Raw genomic sequence first — 15,392 nt, 5'->3', positions numbered from 1 at the left:
ATGAACTAAACAGAGATTTCAATAGCTGCCTGCTGCAAAAGAAAGAAGAGTTTGGAGTTTAAGTTTCACATAATTAGATGACTCGGAAAACAGTTTGTGCTTTCAATTAAAATTGGAGAAGGGCTACTTCTTAGGGAAAAAACACACAACTATATTCTAGAACTAAGGAAGCTGCCCTAAGACTAACAGTAAAATTTAAAGTCTTTGCCTAAAAGAAGTATAAAACAAAGCCTTCCCAAGCTCCAGGTGACCTGTCAGTAACTTAACTGTGTGACAGAACAAAACCCAGTATTTTTCAGAAGATAACAGAACCCAGGGTTTCTGCAACATATCCTCAAAAATGTCCATTATACAAGCAAAACATAACACTCAAGCAATAAAACAGGACAATGTGAGTTATGGGAAAGAGAAAAAATGAACAGTAGAAATAATCTTCAAGATGACATGCTGCTGCTGCTAAGTCGCTTTAGTCGTGTCCAACTCTGTGCGACCCCACAGACAGCAGCCTACTAGGCTCCATCATCCCTGGGATTCTCCAGGCAAAAATACTGGAGTGGGTTGCTCTTTCCTTCTCCAATGCATGGAAGTGAAAAGTGAAAGTGAAGTCGCTCAGTTGTGCCCGACTCTTGGCAACCCCATGGACTTCAGGCTCCTCCGTCCATGGGATTTTCCAGGCAAGAGTACTGGAGTGGGTTGCCGTTGCCTTCTCCACAAGATGACACAGATGTTTGAATTTCAAACAAATATTTAATAGATTTTTGACAGATGAGTCATGGTAGAGAGTTTTGACAAACATGGTTCACTGGAGAAGGGAACTGCAAACCACTTCTTGCCCGGAGAACCCCATGAACAGTATGAAAAGGCAAAAAGACGTAACACCGGATGATGAGCCCTCCAGGTCAGCAGGTGTCTAATATGCTACTGCGCAAAGAGGGAAGAAATAGTTCCAGAAAGGATAAAGAGGCTGGACCAAAGTGGAAATGATGCTCCACTGTAGATGTGTCTGTTGGTGAAAGTAAACTCTGATGCTGTAAAGTCTGCATAGGTATTTAGAATGTTAGGTCAATGAATCAGGGTAAATTGCACATGGTCAACCAGGGCTTCCCTGGTAGTTCAGCTGGTAAAGAATCTGCCCACAATGCAGGAGACCTGAGTTCCATCCCTGGGTTGGGAAGATCCCCTGGATAAGAGAAATGCTAGCCACTCCAGTATTCTGGCCTGGAGGATTTCACTGACTGTATAGTCCATGGGGTCACAAAGAGTCGGACATGACTGAGCGACTTTCACAAGCAGGAGATGGCAAGAGTAAACCTCAACATATTAGGAATCAGTGAACAAAAATGGACAGGAATAGGTGAATTTAATTCAGATGACCATTTTATCTACTACTGTGGCCAAGAATCCCTGAGAAGAAACGGAGTAGCCGTCATAGTCAACAAAAGAGCTCGAAATGCCCTAGTATTGAGTGCAATGTCAAAAATGACAGAATGAACTTAGTTCATTTCCAAAGCACACAATTCAGCAACACAGTACTCCAAGTCTATGCCCCAACCACTAATGCGAAAGAAGCTGAAGTTGAACAGTTATACAAAGACCTACAAGACCCTCTAGAACACCAAAAAAATGTCCTTTTCACAACAGGGAACTAGAATGCAAAAGTAGGAAATCAAGAGATACCTGGAGTAACAGGCAAGTTTGGCCTTGGAGTACAAAATGAAGCAGGGCAAAGGCTAACAGAGGTTTGCCAAGAGAATGCACTGGTCATAGCAAACACCCTCTTCCAACAACACAAGAGACGACTCTACACATGGACATCACCAGATGGTCAATACTGAAAAAGACTGATTATGTTCTTTGCAACAAAGATGGAGAAGCTCTATACAGTTAGCAAAATCAAGACTAGAAGCTGATTGTGGCTCAGATCATGACCTCCTTATTGCAAAATGCAGACTTAAATTGAAGAAAGTAGGTAAAACCACTAGACCATTCAGGGATGACCTAAATCAAATCCCTTATGATTATACAGTGGGAGTGACAAATAGATTATTCAAGGGATTAGATCTGACAGCACGCCTGAAGAAATGTGGATGGAGGTTCATAACATTGTAGAGGAGGCAGTAACTAAAACCATCCCAAAGAAAGAGAACTTCAAAAAAGGAAAGTGGTTGTTTGAGGAGTCCTTAAAACAGCTGAGAAAAGAAGTGAAAGGCAAAGAGAAAGGGAAAGATATACCCAGCTGAATGCAGAGTTCCAGAGAATAGCAAGGAGAGATTAAAAAAAAAGATTTCTTAAATGAACAATGCCAAGAAATAGAAGAAAACAACAGAATGGGAAATACCACAGATCTCTTCAAGAAAATTAGAGATACCAAGGGAACATTTCATGCCAAAGATGGGTACAATAAAGGACAAAAATTGTATGGACCTAAAAGCAGCAGAAGATATTAAGAAGAGGTGGCAAGAATACACAGAAATATACAAAAAAGATCTTCATGACCCAAATAACCATGATGATGTGATCACTCATCTAGAGCTAGACATCCTGGAGTGTGAAATCAACTGGGCTTTAGGAAGCATCACTACGAACAAAGCTAGTAGAGATGGAATTTCAGCTAAGCTATTTCAAATCCTAAAAGATGATGCTGTGAAAATGCTGCTCAATATACCAGCAAATTTGGAAAACTCAGCAATGGCCACAAGACTGGAAAAGGTTAGTTTTCATTCCAATCCCAAAGAAAAAGGCAATGCCAAAGCGTGTTCAAACTACTGTACAACTGTGCTCATTTCACATGCTAGCAAAGTAATGCTCAAAATCCTTCAAGCTAGGCTTCAACAGTACTTGAACCAAGGACTTCCAGATGTACAAGCTGGATTTAGAAAAGGCAGAGGAACCAGAGATCAAATTGCCGACATCCATTAGATTACAGAGAAAGCAAGGGAATTCCAGAAAAACACCTACTTCTGCTTCCTTGATTATGCTGAAGTCTTTGACTGTGTGGATCACAACAAACTGTGGAAATTTCTTGAAAAGATGGGAATACCTGACCACCTTACCTGCCTGAGAAACCAATATGCAGGTCAAGAAGCAACATTTAGAACTGGATATGGATTAACGGACTGGTTCCAAATTGGGAAACAAGTACGTCAAGGCTGTTTATTGTCACCCTTTTTATTTAAGTTCTATGCAGAGTACATCATGTGAAATGCTGGGCTGGATGAATCACAAGCCGGAATCAAGACTGCCAGAAGAAATATCAACAACCTCAGATATGCAGACGACACCACCCATATGGCAGAAAGTGAAGAGGAACTATCAAGTCTCTTGATGAGGGTGACAGAGGACAGTGAAAAAGTTTAAAAACTCAACATTCAAAAAACGAATATCATGGCATCCTGTCCCATCACTTCATGGCAAACAGATGGTGAAAAAGTGGAAACAGTGGCAGGTTTTATTCTCTTGGGCTCTGAAATCACTGCAGACAGTGACTGCAGCTATGAAATTCAGACAATTGCCCCTTGGAAGAAAAGCTATGACAAACCTACTCAGTGTATTAAAAAGAAGTGATATCACATTGCTTGCTGACAAAGGTATACATAGTCAAAGCTATGCCTTGACTCAGGTAGATTATGATAAATTAAGGATGTATAATATATTCCCCAAAGCAAAAAAATCTGGCAAAGCCAATAAAGGAATTTAAAATTAAATATGAAATTATATTCATGCAGCCCTAAAGAGGCATCTCTCTCCCCAAACAAGGAGGAACAGAGAAACAAAACTGAGAAGGAACAGGAAAACTGGTAGACCAAAACAAAACCATATCAATTATTACATTACACAGACTATTGTATTTGAAAGTCAGAGACCAGCAGACAGAATTTGAAAAGCAAAATTCAGAGGTGCAAAGGTGTGGCCAACAAAGTAGAGTAGGAAGATCCTGAGCTCATCTCCTCCCATACATGTGTGCTCAGTCACTTTAGTCACGTCTGACTGTCTGCCACCCTATGGACTGCAGCCCACCAGGCTCCTCTGTTGATGCGATTCTCCAGGCAAGAATACTGGAGTATCTTCCCTCCTCCAGAAGATCGCCTGCCATAGGCACAACAAAATTACAAGTATAGTCCATGGGGTTGTAAAGAGTAAGACACGACTGAGTGACTAATACACACACACACACACGGTAATTATCAATTAGAATGAACTAAAGACCAGCAGAGATTTTCTACAACTAAAGACAGAAAGAAGTAACCACAATGGCATGGGTGGGAGGAACAGTCATGATATACTCAAGACCCATAACCCCGGAATGCATGTGTGCTCAGTCACTAAGTCATGTCCAACTCTGCCACCCCATGGACCGTGGTCTTCTGTCTATGGGATTTTCCAGGCACGAATATTGGAGTGGATTGCCATTCCCTCCTCAAAGGGATCTTCCCCACCCAGGGATAGAACCTGCGTCTCCTGCATTGGTGGGTGGATTCCTTACCACTTAGCCACAAGAGAAGCTCTGACCCACCAACAGGAGGATAATACTCATCACATTAGAAGCACAGGCTCCAAGCCCCACACAGCGATCCCAGCTCAGGGGCCTGCACAAGAAGAGAGGCCCAGAGTGTATGGCTCTGAAGGTTAGTGGGGCTTACTTTCAAGAGAGCCAGAGGGCTGAAGGAAATTCCACTCTAAAATGGCACATACAAGATCTCATATACCCCAAGATACAGGGCAGAAGTAGCAATGTGAAAGGAGCTGGGTTGGACAGATAGTTTGAAAGTAAAGGAATGTTGGGACTCTGTGGGAGAAGGCGAGGGTGGGATGTTCTGAGAGAACAGCATTGAAACAAGTATACTATCAAGGGTGAAACAGATCACCAGCCCAGGCTGAATGTATGAGACAAGTGCTCAGGGCTGGTGCACTGGGAAGACCCAGAGGGATCGGATGAGGAGGGAGGTGGGAGGGGGCATCAGGATGGGGAACACATGTAAATCCATGCTTGATTCATGTCAATGTATGGCAAAAACCACTACAATACTGTAAAGTAATTAGCCTCCAACTAATAAAAATAAATAAATAAATAAAGTAAGTAAAGGAATGGAAAAGATAAACCATGCAAATTGAAAGCAAAAAAAAGAGCAGCTATAGTAATATAACAGAAATCAATTTCAAAATAAGAAATACCACAGATTAAAGAAGAACATGCTATAATCACAAAAGGGTTCATTAGGAAGGTAAACCAATCACAAATATGCATAGATCTAAGAAAAGAGTTTCAAATTATGAGAAGCAAAAACTTACAGATCTAAAAGTAGAGACGCATCCAGAATCACAGTTGGGGACTTTAGTGCCCCTCCCTTAGGAAATGACAGTTAGACCAAAATACAAAAATAAGTAAAGCCTTAAGAACATTTTAGTGATAGTACCAACTATCTTGACTTAATTGTCACTTTAGCACAGTACATCTAACTATAGAATTCAGATTCTTTTTAGATGTTCATTCTTCAAGATATGCTGCTGGGCTTGATTCTCAATAAATTTCAAAAGATTTAAATCTAACAGCATTTTACCTGTCCATGATAAAATTAATAAATTAGTGGACTTCCCGGGTGGTACAGTGGTAACAAATCTGCCTGCCAACGCAGGAGACAAAAAAGATGCGGGTTTGTTTCCTGGGTTGGGAAGATCCTCTGAGGTAGGAAATGGCAACTCACTCCAGTATTCTTGCCTGGAAAATCCCACGGATGGAGAAGCCTGGTGGGCTACAGTCTAAGAAGTCACAAAGAGTAAGACATGACTAAGCTACTCATCACACACAGCACAGCAATATGATATTTAGAAAAACTCCAAATATTCAGAAACTAAACAACACAGCTTAATTAATAATATCCAGAATCTGGAAAGAACACAATTTTAATCAGCTGGAGACTGAGAAAACAAATTGTGGTATACTTACACAACTGAGTACTATTCATCAATTAAAAAGAATAAAGTATATGGATACATTCAACAAACATGAATGAAAAACCTCAAAAACATTTGTTGGGGGAAGCTGGACACAAAGGAGTACATATCATTATGATTTTATATATAAGAAGTTCAAGTACTGGCAAAACGAAACTAATGTGACAAATCAAAATAGTGGCTCCAAGTGGTGACTGGCTTCTAGGTGACATTAATGAACCTTCTGGGCTGAAGATGTTCTGTATTTTGTTTGTGGTGGTGGTTTCATCGGTGTGCACACGTGAAAACGCACTGAACTATCTACATACAATTCAGATCTATGCACCTCACAGCAGCTAAATTTTACCCAGTTTTAAAAATCATTTAAGGTACAGGAAACTAAAAAGGAAAAAAAAAAAAAAAGAAATAATTAAATAAAACAAGGAGTCAATTTTAGACCTGAAGAATTCCTTAAATATTTGGTGTAACATCAACATAGAAGAAACGATGCTCTGAGCACAACAAAACTTACATACGTTTGGTAATCATATTGTTGTTTAGTCACTAAGTCCTGTCCTACTCTTGTAAGCCCATGGACTAGCCCGCCAGGCTCCTCTGAACATAGGATTTCCCAGGCAAGAATAGTGGGGTGGGTTGCCATTTCCTTCTCCTGGGGCTCTTCCCGACCCAGGGATCAAAGCCACTTCTCCTGCATCGTCAGGAGGATTCTTTACCACTGAGCCACCGTGGAAGCCCTAGTAATTATATACTAATAAAATTAAGGTCAGTCTAACAGTAACGCTCGAAATAAAAATTCTATGATTAAATTTATAATTTAGTTTTATAGCTAAATGTTAATTTTTTCAGTTACTATTTCTCATTTTAGAGTCAGCAATAAAAAAAAAAAAATAAGTTCAAATAAACTGAACACAAAGGTCCAAGATAATGGACCTTTTAAAATTATACTGGGTTAAAAAGTTAAATGATCTTTTCTATTCTGATTAATAATAACAGGGATAAAATGAACTTCTAGGGCCAAAAACAGTCTTGTATAGTTGTTATATTATCCCTTTTCTACTGGTCTCACTCTCAGAGTTTCCAATTCTCCATACACAGGCTGAGTTTGGGCAGTAGTGTTTTTAGAGAGCTCCATGGCTGATTCTAATACAAATCTAGAACTAAGAGCCGCTATTTGTATTCAGCAAATTGTACTGGCTAAGAGCATAGACCTCAGAGACAGACTGCCTGGCTTGTCTTTGCCATTTAGCAGCTGAAGACAATGAATTAACTTTCCTGTGTTTCAGCAGGCTCATCTGTAATATCTAGATAATATACATCTTAAATACTTCATAGCTTTGATGTAAGGAATAAAATGGGTTAAAATGTTTTAGGTACTTAGAACAGTTCCTGGAACCTAGTAAATGATAATAAATATACGGTATCATTATTTTCTATCAAGAAACACCTATCTTATAATGAATGGGGCACACAGTTGATTAAAGACTGGTAATTATTTAAGCAACCTTGCTAAAAAGATTTTTAAATGCATTTTTAAATGCAGACTAGAGAATGTAATTCTGATCTTTAGAAACTCTTAAGAAACTGGTTGAGTTCTATTGTAGGTAACATACATACGTTTTAAAGGAGAAATTTGAATAGGTATGTATTAGAAAATAAAAATACTATTGGGAGAATGGTATAAAATGTAGAAAGTGAGACTAAAACACAAGAGACATGCACAGTGTGTAGTTTGTACTCAGTACGTATTTGTTGAATAAAGAAATATTAGCTGGATAAGAATGTAAAAAAAAAGACTTTATTTCACTGTCAACTAGGTAAACGAAAAATGCTTCTTATAGTTGCTGACTAGGCAGGCCATGTTCATAATTTTTAATATTATTTTCTTCCATTTCCACTTAGAATCTGAAATTCTAAGTTACAATGCACAAAGTTTTCAATATAGTTTACCTTCCATTAGTACTATAAGTATGTATTTTTAGCCCCTGAAGATTCAAATTCAAATTTTTCTCCTACAGTGGAGTGAGTTCAAGATGAAGGTTACCATTTGTAATTAATTATAATGTGCAAATTGTCACACATGATACTAATCTTTTGATTTATTCAAGAAGTCAATTTAATTAGTCCCTTGGGAAATATAAAGTTATGTTCAAAGGAATATTAAGTAAATATTAAGTAAAAACAGTTGTTGTCTTTGACTTTATGTCATTAAGGGATTTAGTAATAACTTAAATGAAAAATAGTAATTCTGATTTATCACTAATCAACTCAAGTGTCTCTGTCTCAAGATTACATGTAATTACAAAGTTTATTTACCATTTTCAAAATTATCCCAATTACAATATTATTCTTAGTTATTCTAAGTAGAAATATATCCATGGCTACTACAAACAAAAGTTCAAGTCAACTGACTGAGATACTAGTAGGAGGACAAAGTGGTTTCTAATCCACTAGAGGAAAAGAGAGGAAAGCAAGGTGGGGTGGGGTGGGGAGAGGAATCTAGAAAGGAAAAAATTTAAAATGTAGGAACCTTCTACTGTAAGTCTATCTTAAGCTGTTGGTAGAAAACCCTGATCCTAGGTCTTATTCAAAACTCTTCAAACCTTCCATGATCTGACCTGACTGGATCCCAGGATCTTTGTTTTTGGTAACTGTTCCCTTCTCCAGAGGATCTTCCCAACCCAGGGACTGAAGCCAGGTCTCCTGCATTGCAGATGGATTCTTTACTGGCTGAGCCACCAGGGAAGCCCTTCTTTACCACACTCCCTCATAATACATTCCATTCCTCAATAAAACTGTCTTCCTTCTAGCTGTTCTACACAGAAAATTCTCTACACCATCCTGATCAATTTCTATTCAGGAAGTATCTCCTGTCCTATAGATATGATTAAGTCTAACTGCTAAGTGTTTTCATAACTCTTGCTTCTTTAAGATTGCACTTTGATTAGTTAAAGTATGTTTTATTTATCATTTATCACTGTATCTGAAATGATAAGCTAGAGTACACCGGCCTTGTACACAGAATGTTCTCAGAATTTCCTGAAAGTGAAAGTGAAGTTGCTCAGTCGTGTCTGACTCTGCGACCCATGGAGCCTACCACACTCCTCCATTCATGGGATTTTCTAGGCGAGAGACCTGGAGTGGGTTGCCATTCCCTTCTCCAGGGGATCTTCCCAATCCAAGGATTGAACCAGGGTCTCCGGCATTGTAGACAGACGCTTTACTGTCTGAGCCAGGGAAGCCTAAGTATTTCCTAATTGAAAGAAATAAGGAAAGAAAAGACCGGAGAGGAAAGGAAGAGAAGGAAGAAAGAAAAAAGGGAGGAAAAAGGATGGGAAAAAAACTGGAAATAGGAGAAAAAAGCAAAGAAAAAGAATAGACGGAAGGACTGATTATCTGTAGGAGACTGCTCTCACATTCCTTAGCACTCCTTGTAGAACTTAAGACCATGGAAAAGAATTCTAAGGTAAAGACTAGAAGAGAAATGGTAGTTAATGCAATTCTTGAGTGTTAAACATTTTTGCTCTACCTTTTCACTAATCATGATTTTCAACCTGGTCTGCATGATTGTCAGACTCTGGCTCTGGAAGATTCTAACAGAGCTTTCTGTGACATGTACTAAGCTCTCTGATCCCAAGAAACCTAAATTTTCTCCACAGGGTTTCTATTTCTGACCTCCAAATTAAATTTAATCTTGAATAAGCGAATGAAAAATAATGTCAATCACAAGAGAGAAATTTCCTTTCACAGATTAAAAACTCTGATTAACATCATGAACATTATTTATTATGTGCTAGTCATTTATAACACATAATATATCTTATTTAATCCTCACAACAACCCAAAGTTACTGTGCACACATTTTTACATAATGCTAGAAAAGAGAGGAACTGAGGTTTGAACCCAGGTGTAGCTTCAGAGGTCTTCAACAATGCTCTTCTGTTTACCTTATGGCAATAAGAGAAAACTTTGAATTCCAGAATACTGCCTGATCATTTTTAGATGAGGTCTATTAACCATAACCCTTAGATCTTAACACCTTGGGGCCTGCAAGGAGAAACAATGCTGAAACTAGGGTAATAACTACTGTTTTGAGGCTGAAAGGGAATAGCTACCTTGAGCTGCTGCACTGTACCTACTTCCATGAGAACTGGGAACACCTATGCTTTTTTTTCCTCTATTCTTAGACAACTCTAAATTCATCACTTCCTGATCAATGCAATTTAATTTTCATGGGCTTGCTGTATTAAAACTTAAATACTCTCATCTTTAAATTGAATGTGTCATTTAGGTAAAACTAATAATAATAATAATAATAATGTGTGACTTTCATTTGCATCTTGACTTAACTTTTAAAATTTGACACTTAGGAAATAATCAAATTTGAACACTGAAGATTAAGAAATTCATGTTTTAGAATGTGATGATAATTGTATTACGGCTCTACTTAAAATAAGAGTATCTTAACCAGCAAGGACCTACTGTATAGCACATGAAACTCTACTCAATGTTATGTGGCAGCCTGGATGGGAGGGGAGTCTGGGAGAGAAGGGATACATGTGTATATATGGCTGGATCGCTTTGTGGTTCACCTGAAACTATCAAAGCACTGTTCACTAACTATATCTTCATGCAAAATAAAAGCTTAAATAAACTAACTAAAAGAATATGTCTATCTTTTATAGATACATATTAAAATATATATATGTCATATATATATATGTTAAGAGAAAAAAACACAACCACCATCCCCACTAAAAAAAATAAAAAGGTATAAGTTAACTTGGTTTTGCCTATTGGTGTTAATAGTGATCTTTATTACTTTAATATTGATAGTGTTTTTATAAGACTGAATAAGCTAATAAAAAAAGAAAAACAATTGGTCAAGTATCCATGTAGTTTATCAGCAAATATAAACTCTGGATGACCAGTTACATTTAAAAGTTTTCCCAGATGTCTGACACAGTATTGAGATGCCTTAGGTAATAATATATGATTGGAACTATAATTGCACTCTTTCATTTTCTGGTGAGCTAAATCACTCAAAACATGACATCCTGTGATTATAGCAAGTGCCTTCGGTCAACTAGAAACAACCATATTTTTTTAAATTTATTCAGATCATTTGATCTAAAAATGGCAAAAAATATGTAGCTTTTTAATAAGAGATCAAACCACCTATTTACCTACCCCTCCAAACCCACCATAGTTTATAAGTTGGCAATAAATAAAAGATTTTAGAAGAAAGGCTTTTGAGTTATACTGAATAGGAAGAGTATTAAGATCACTAAATTAAATCTGCAACAATGTTATACTTTTTGTGTTGTTACATGTTTTAAAGAGCAATTCAAAAAGGGAATATTCAAGATATTAAAAAAGAAACCCTGTTCTAATAGTTCTAATAGAAATGTTTTAAAAAGTCCTGTAATAGAAAGATTAGTATAAAAAAGAAACAGAAGAAAATGGTAGTCTTAAGAATGTAAAACTTTTAATTACAAACTTAAACCAGAAAGTAGCTTTTTTGTACCAAAATAAAAAACAAGCAAAAAGCAAAAAAAAAAAAAAAAAGAAATGTAAAAATTTCTAAATTAACCCCCAAAAAAGTGATGCCAAAAAGGTACTCTAGGACAAGCCAAAAGGTATTTTCCATTCTGCTTTTCCATAAATAAGAAGAAACAGAAGCTTTTTCAACCCAGTGAGTCATATAGAATGGAAATATCCTAGCATTCAGGTCACATGAGAGCTCTGGAAACTTACTTCAGTTTTTCCTCTTCACTCAATGTCTTCCACAGTTCTTCACTTTGCAATGCTGCATCTTCCAAGCTGGTCTTGGGATTGTCTGTGAGAATCTGGGCACGACAATCTTGAACAAAAAGGGCACTTGCTGACATGGGCTTCCTGATTACTCGATTGCTAATTAAATCATAAGCTGTAAGCTGTCCAGATTTGTTATCTACCACGTTTGATTTTTTGTTACAGGAACTTTCACAGAGATTCTTTTGTTCAGGACTTGTATTACTATTATTACTACTTACATTACTCACTAAACTTTTTTGAGGCACTAAAATTTTCACAGGTTCAATGTTTTCTCCTCTAGAATTAAGCATATTTCCCTTGCTCCAGTCATCTACACAAATTTCCAAAGACTTCTCAGGAACTGCTGCTTCTTCCTTTTTCCCACTCTCATCTCTATGGCCTTTACTGCCATTTGCTGATTGGGCTTGCTCAACAGAATCCACAGAACAAGTTTCACTATACTCCTCTTGGGTGTCCTCACAAGATGAATTATTCTTTGGGATTTCTTTAAATGTATTTCCATCACTCTTATCAATGCTAGAATTTTCACTATTAAAATGATCATCATAATGGTCACCAATATGTACCTGACGATTTAAACAATAATCAGTGTTTTCCCCAAATTTATCATTACGCACATCATTTTGGAAAGGAATGGCTGAAGTATCAACATTTGGATAATTATTTCCAGATGTTTCCATCTCAGTAAGAAGCACATCTGTTTCTGTTGTTTTACTAACAACCATGTCAGCTGAGGAAACATCTGTTTTATTACTTTCATAAGAATTTGTACTAGGTAGTGATCCATAACAAGTCGTCATCAGATTTTCAAGAGCGGTTAAAACAGATTCCTAAAAATACAAATTAACAAGTATTAGGGGAAATTATGGAAATAATATTAAAAAATCTATACAGAAAAGTAAATCTTTTTCACATGAAAATGGCTAGGACTGCAGAAGTTTATAAATAATTTAATACAAAAAATTATCTGGAAAAGGTTACCTTATTCTGTAACAATACTTGACTTTTATCAGGTGTTAAATTCACATCTACATCAGCTGTTGGAACGTCAATTTTCAGAAAGAAAATGGGATACAAACGAGTAGATTCCTTTAGACATTTCAGATTGTAATAATGTCGGATTAGCTAGAAATACATGTAATGAAGACAAAAAATGACAGAAATATACTAAAGTATTATTATTCTTTAAAGTATTTATAAATAAAGATAGCATTATTTAAGTAATATTATCCTTAAAATACCACCAGAAGATGCATATTCAACTGAGAAACTGAGTGGATGTAACTGTTTATTAGGAAAAGTAGTATTTAAATACTAATGCTCATTTAGAGGCTTTGAATTTACTTAACATGAAGTGCAAGCATGCATCCAATGTAACTGACTTCATGGAAAAGATCACAGTGTCATGGATGTTTTCAAAGTCCTGGGTTCAAATTCAAATTCTGTTACTTCCTGGCTTTGTGGTCTAAGGTAGTCACTAACAATTCAGTTTCTTCACTATGAAAGTGAAAGTGAAAGTCGCTCAGTCATGTCTGACTCTTTGCAACTCCTAGGACTATACAGTCCATGGAATTCTCCAGGCCAGAATACTGGAGTGGGTGGCCTTTCCCTTCTCCAGGGGATCTTCCCAACCCAGGGATCAAACCCAGGTCTCCCGCACTGCAGGAGGCTTCTTTTCCAGCTGAGCCACAAGAGAAGACCTTCTTCACTATAAATAAGGATAATAATTCACCACAGAATTGTTGTGAAGAGTCATATGTAAGGTGAAAAGTGAAAGTGAACTGTTAGTTGTTCAGTTGTGTCTGACTCTTTGTAGCCTGCCAGGCTCCTCTATCCATGGAATTCTCCAGGCAAGAATACTGGAGTGGGTAACCATTCCCTACTACAGGGGATCTTCCTAACCCAGGGATTGAACCCAGGTCTCCTACATTGCAGGCAGATTCTTAATCATCTGAGCCACTAGGAAAGCCCCATATTATATCTATTTTTTCTTTTCCTTATTTTAGAACAAATTCTTACAAGTAGTCCTTGTAAGAAGCTGACAAATTACTTTTTTCTTAAAAAGATTACCTTCAATATATCTTTTTGGTGTACTGGTCGACTGTTTATAAAGATGAAACTCCTTTCTGGGGTTGAAAGACTTGTGCAAGAGTGGTCTGCATCATGCTTTGGAAGAAATCCACTTAGGAAAATCTATAATTGTAATAAATAATTATAGAACTTACATGCAATGTCAATAGTAAACATGATTCCATGGATCTGGCATATACATTTAAAGGTATAAAAAAAAATTAACAAATGGATTTTCATTTTAAGGTCTAAAGAGCCATATACTACTTGATAACCACGTCATGAGCATTAAACTTAAATTACTGAAGCATGTTAAATTGGTGTTCTCAGTCTCTAACTCTCCCTTCTTTCAATTTTAAGGGAAAATCGGCATTCATTAAAGTTCCATGACTACACATCTTATTGTCACAGGACATACAGTATAAATACTGATGCTCTCTGCTCGACCCTATCTCCTACTATTTTCAAAAAAATTTCTTCCCTTACATTGTAACTTTCCTCTGGCTGTTTATCCTTTTCTTTTCAGCCACCATTTTTTGTAAAGAAGTAGCTGTTTCTATCTTTATTTTGAGTATGCCAGGAAGTCAATCTGACTAGGTTTTCATTACTGAGGAGAAAAAAGATCTCTTACTCTTTGACACATCGCAATGTTGTACATTATCTTCATTTTTGTTTAGAGAACTATTTCACAAATGTATGAAAAGAAGGGGTAAAATAAAGAAGGATCCTAGAAAAAATACCAGTGAGAAGGGAGAGAGATTTAGGGAACAGAAAGCAAGGAAAATGCTCCTACTTTTAGAGAGAATACAAAGAACTGTTAGGAATACAGGACAGAGCCAGATTGACATGGTTTAAACTCCGGCTGCACTACTAATATGATCTTGGTCAAATTATTCAAAATGCAGGCCTATAATCATCTCTTATCTGAAACAAGTGGAATCAGATGTTTTATTAACCTGTTAAGAAACAGTAATAATGAGAAATTTTCTGCTTAGGTTTACAAAAGCAAGAGTGTCAGGGGCTTTGCTATTTTTAGTTAAGCAGAAACCATGAGGCTCCTTACCCACACAGGCTGCAGGCTGCCACCTATGTCTGTGGCCACCCCTGCCCTTGGGAATAAGTGTTTAAGGAGATGGATGCATTACCAACTTTAGAACACTAAGTGCGTTATTGTCACAGTGCCAAACTGTGCCAATTAAAAAAAAAGTTAATACACAGAGCTAGATAATCCATTATAAAATGAAACTACTTAATTAACTATAAAACTTCACAACCCTTATAAATGGTTGCATAATTTAGCAAGTAATATGAGAGCCTTCTTAAAGCACCTGCTGAGCTTCAGGGAAAGCTGTTCAGCCTCTGAAAGACTTACTGGGCTTGTTGATGGGAGAAAAAAAAAACCAGAATAGGTAAGAAAAAGGATTAAAATGAAGAAAACGTCAGTAATATTGCTACTGTTTTTCCTTCACACCATCTTGTTGGCCACTGAATAAATAGTATTACTTCCAAATACTGAGCTTTAAAAATGGCTTAAGATAGATAACCTTAAGAACTAA

General features: G+C 37.0%; 1 protein-coding gene across 4 annotated transcripts in view; it reads right to left on the bottom strand.

Moving 5' to 3' along the window:
* Positions 1–15,392, bottom strand: part of PMS1 (PMS1 homolog 1, mismatch repair system component) — a 105,938-nt gene that overhangs the window by 11,090 nt on the left and 79,456 nt on the right. For all 4 annotated transcript variants that reach the window (XR_006273106.1, XM_043487549.1, XM_043487551.1 and 1 more), the window contains exons 7-9: positions 13,837–13,959; positions 12,748–12,891; positions 11,707–12,596 (exon numbers count right to left, since the gene is read on the bottom strand). Coding sequence is in view for 3 of the 4 variants with exons in the window: in XM_043487549.1 (XP_043343484.1) it covers positions 11,707–12,596; positions 12,748–12,891; positions 13,837–13,959 (1,157 nt within the window). In the remaining variant the exon portion in view is untranslated. The remainder of the gene's footprint in view (positions 1–11,706; positions 12,597–12,747; positions 12,892–13,836; positions 13,960–15,392) is intronic.

This window comes from Cervus canadensis, chromosome 15 (assembly GCF_019320065.1).
Source record: "Cervus canadensis isolate Bull #8, Minnesota chromosome 15, ASM1932006v1, whole genome shotgun sequence".
NCBI lineage: Eukaryota > Metazoa > Chordata > Mammalia > Artiodactyla > Cervidae > Cervus > Cervus canadensis.
Note: the sequence above shows the minus strand (reverse complement) of the source record. Positions and strands in the feature narration are given on the sequence as shown.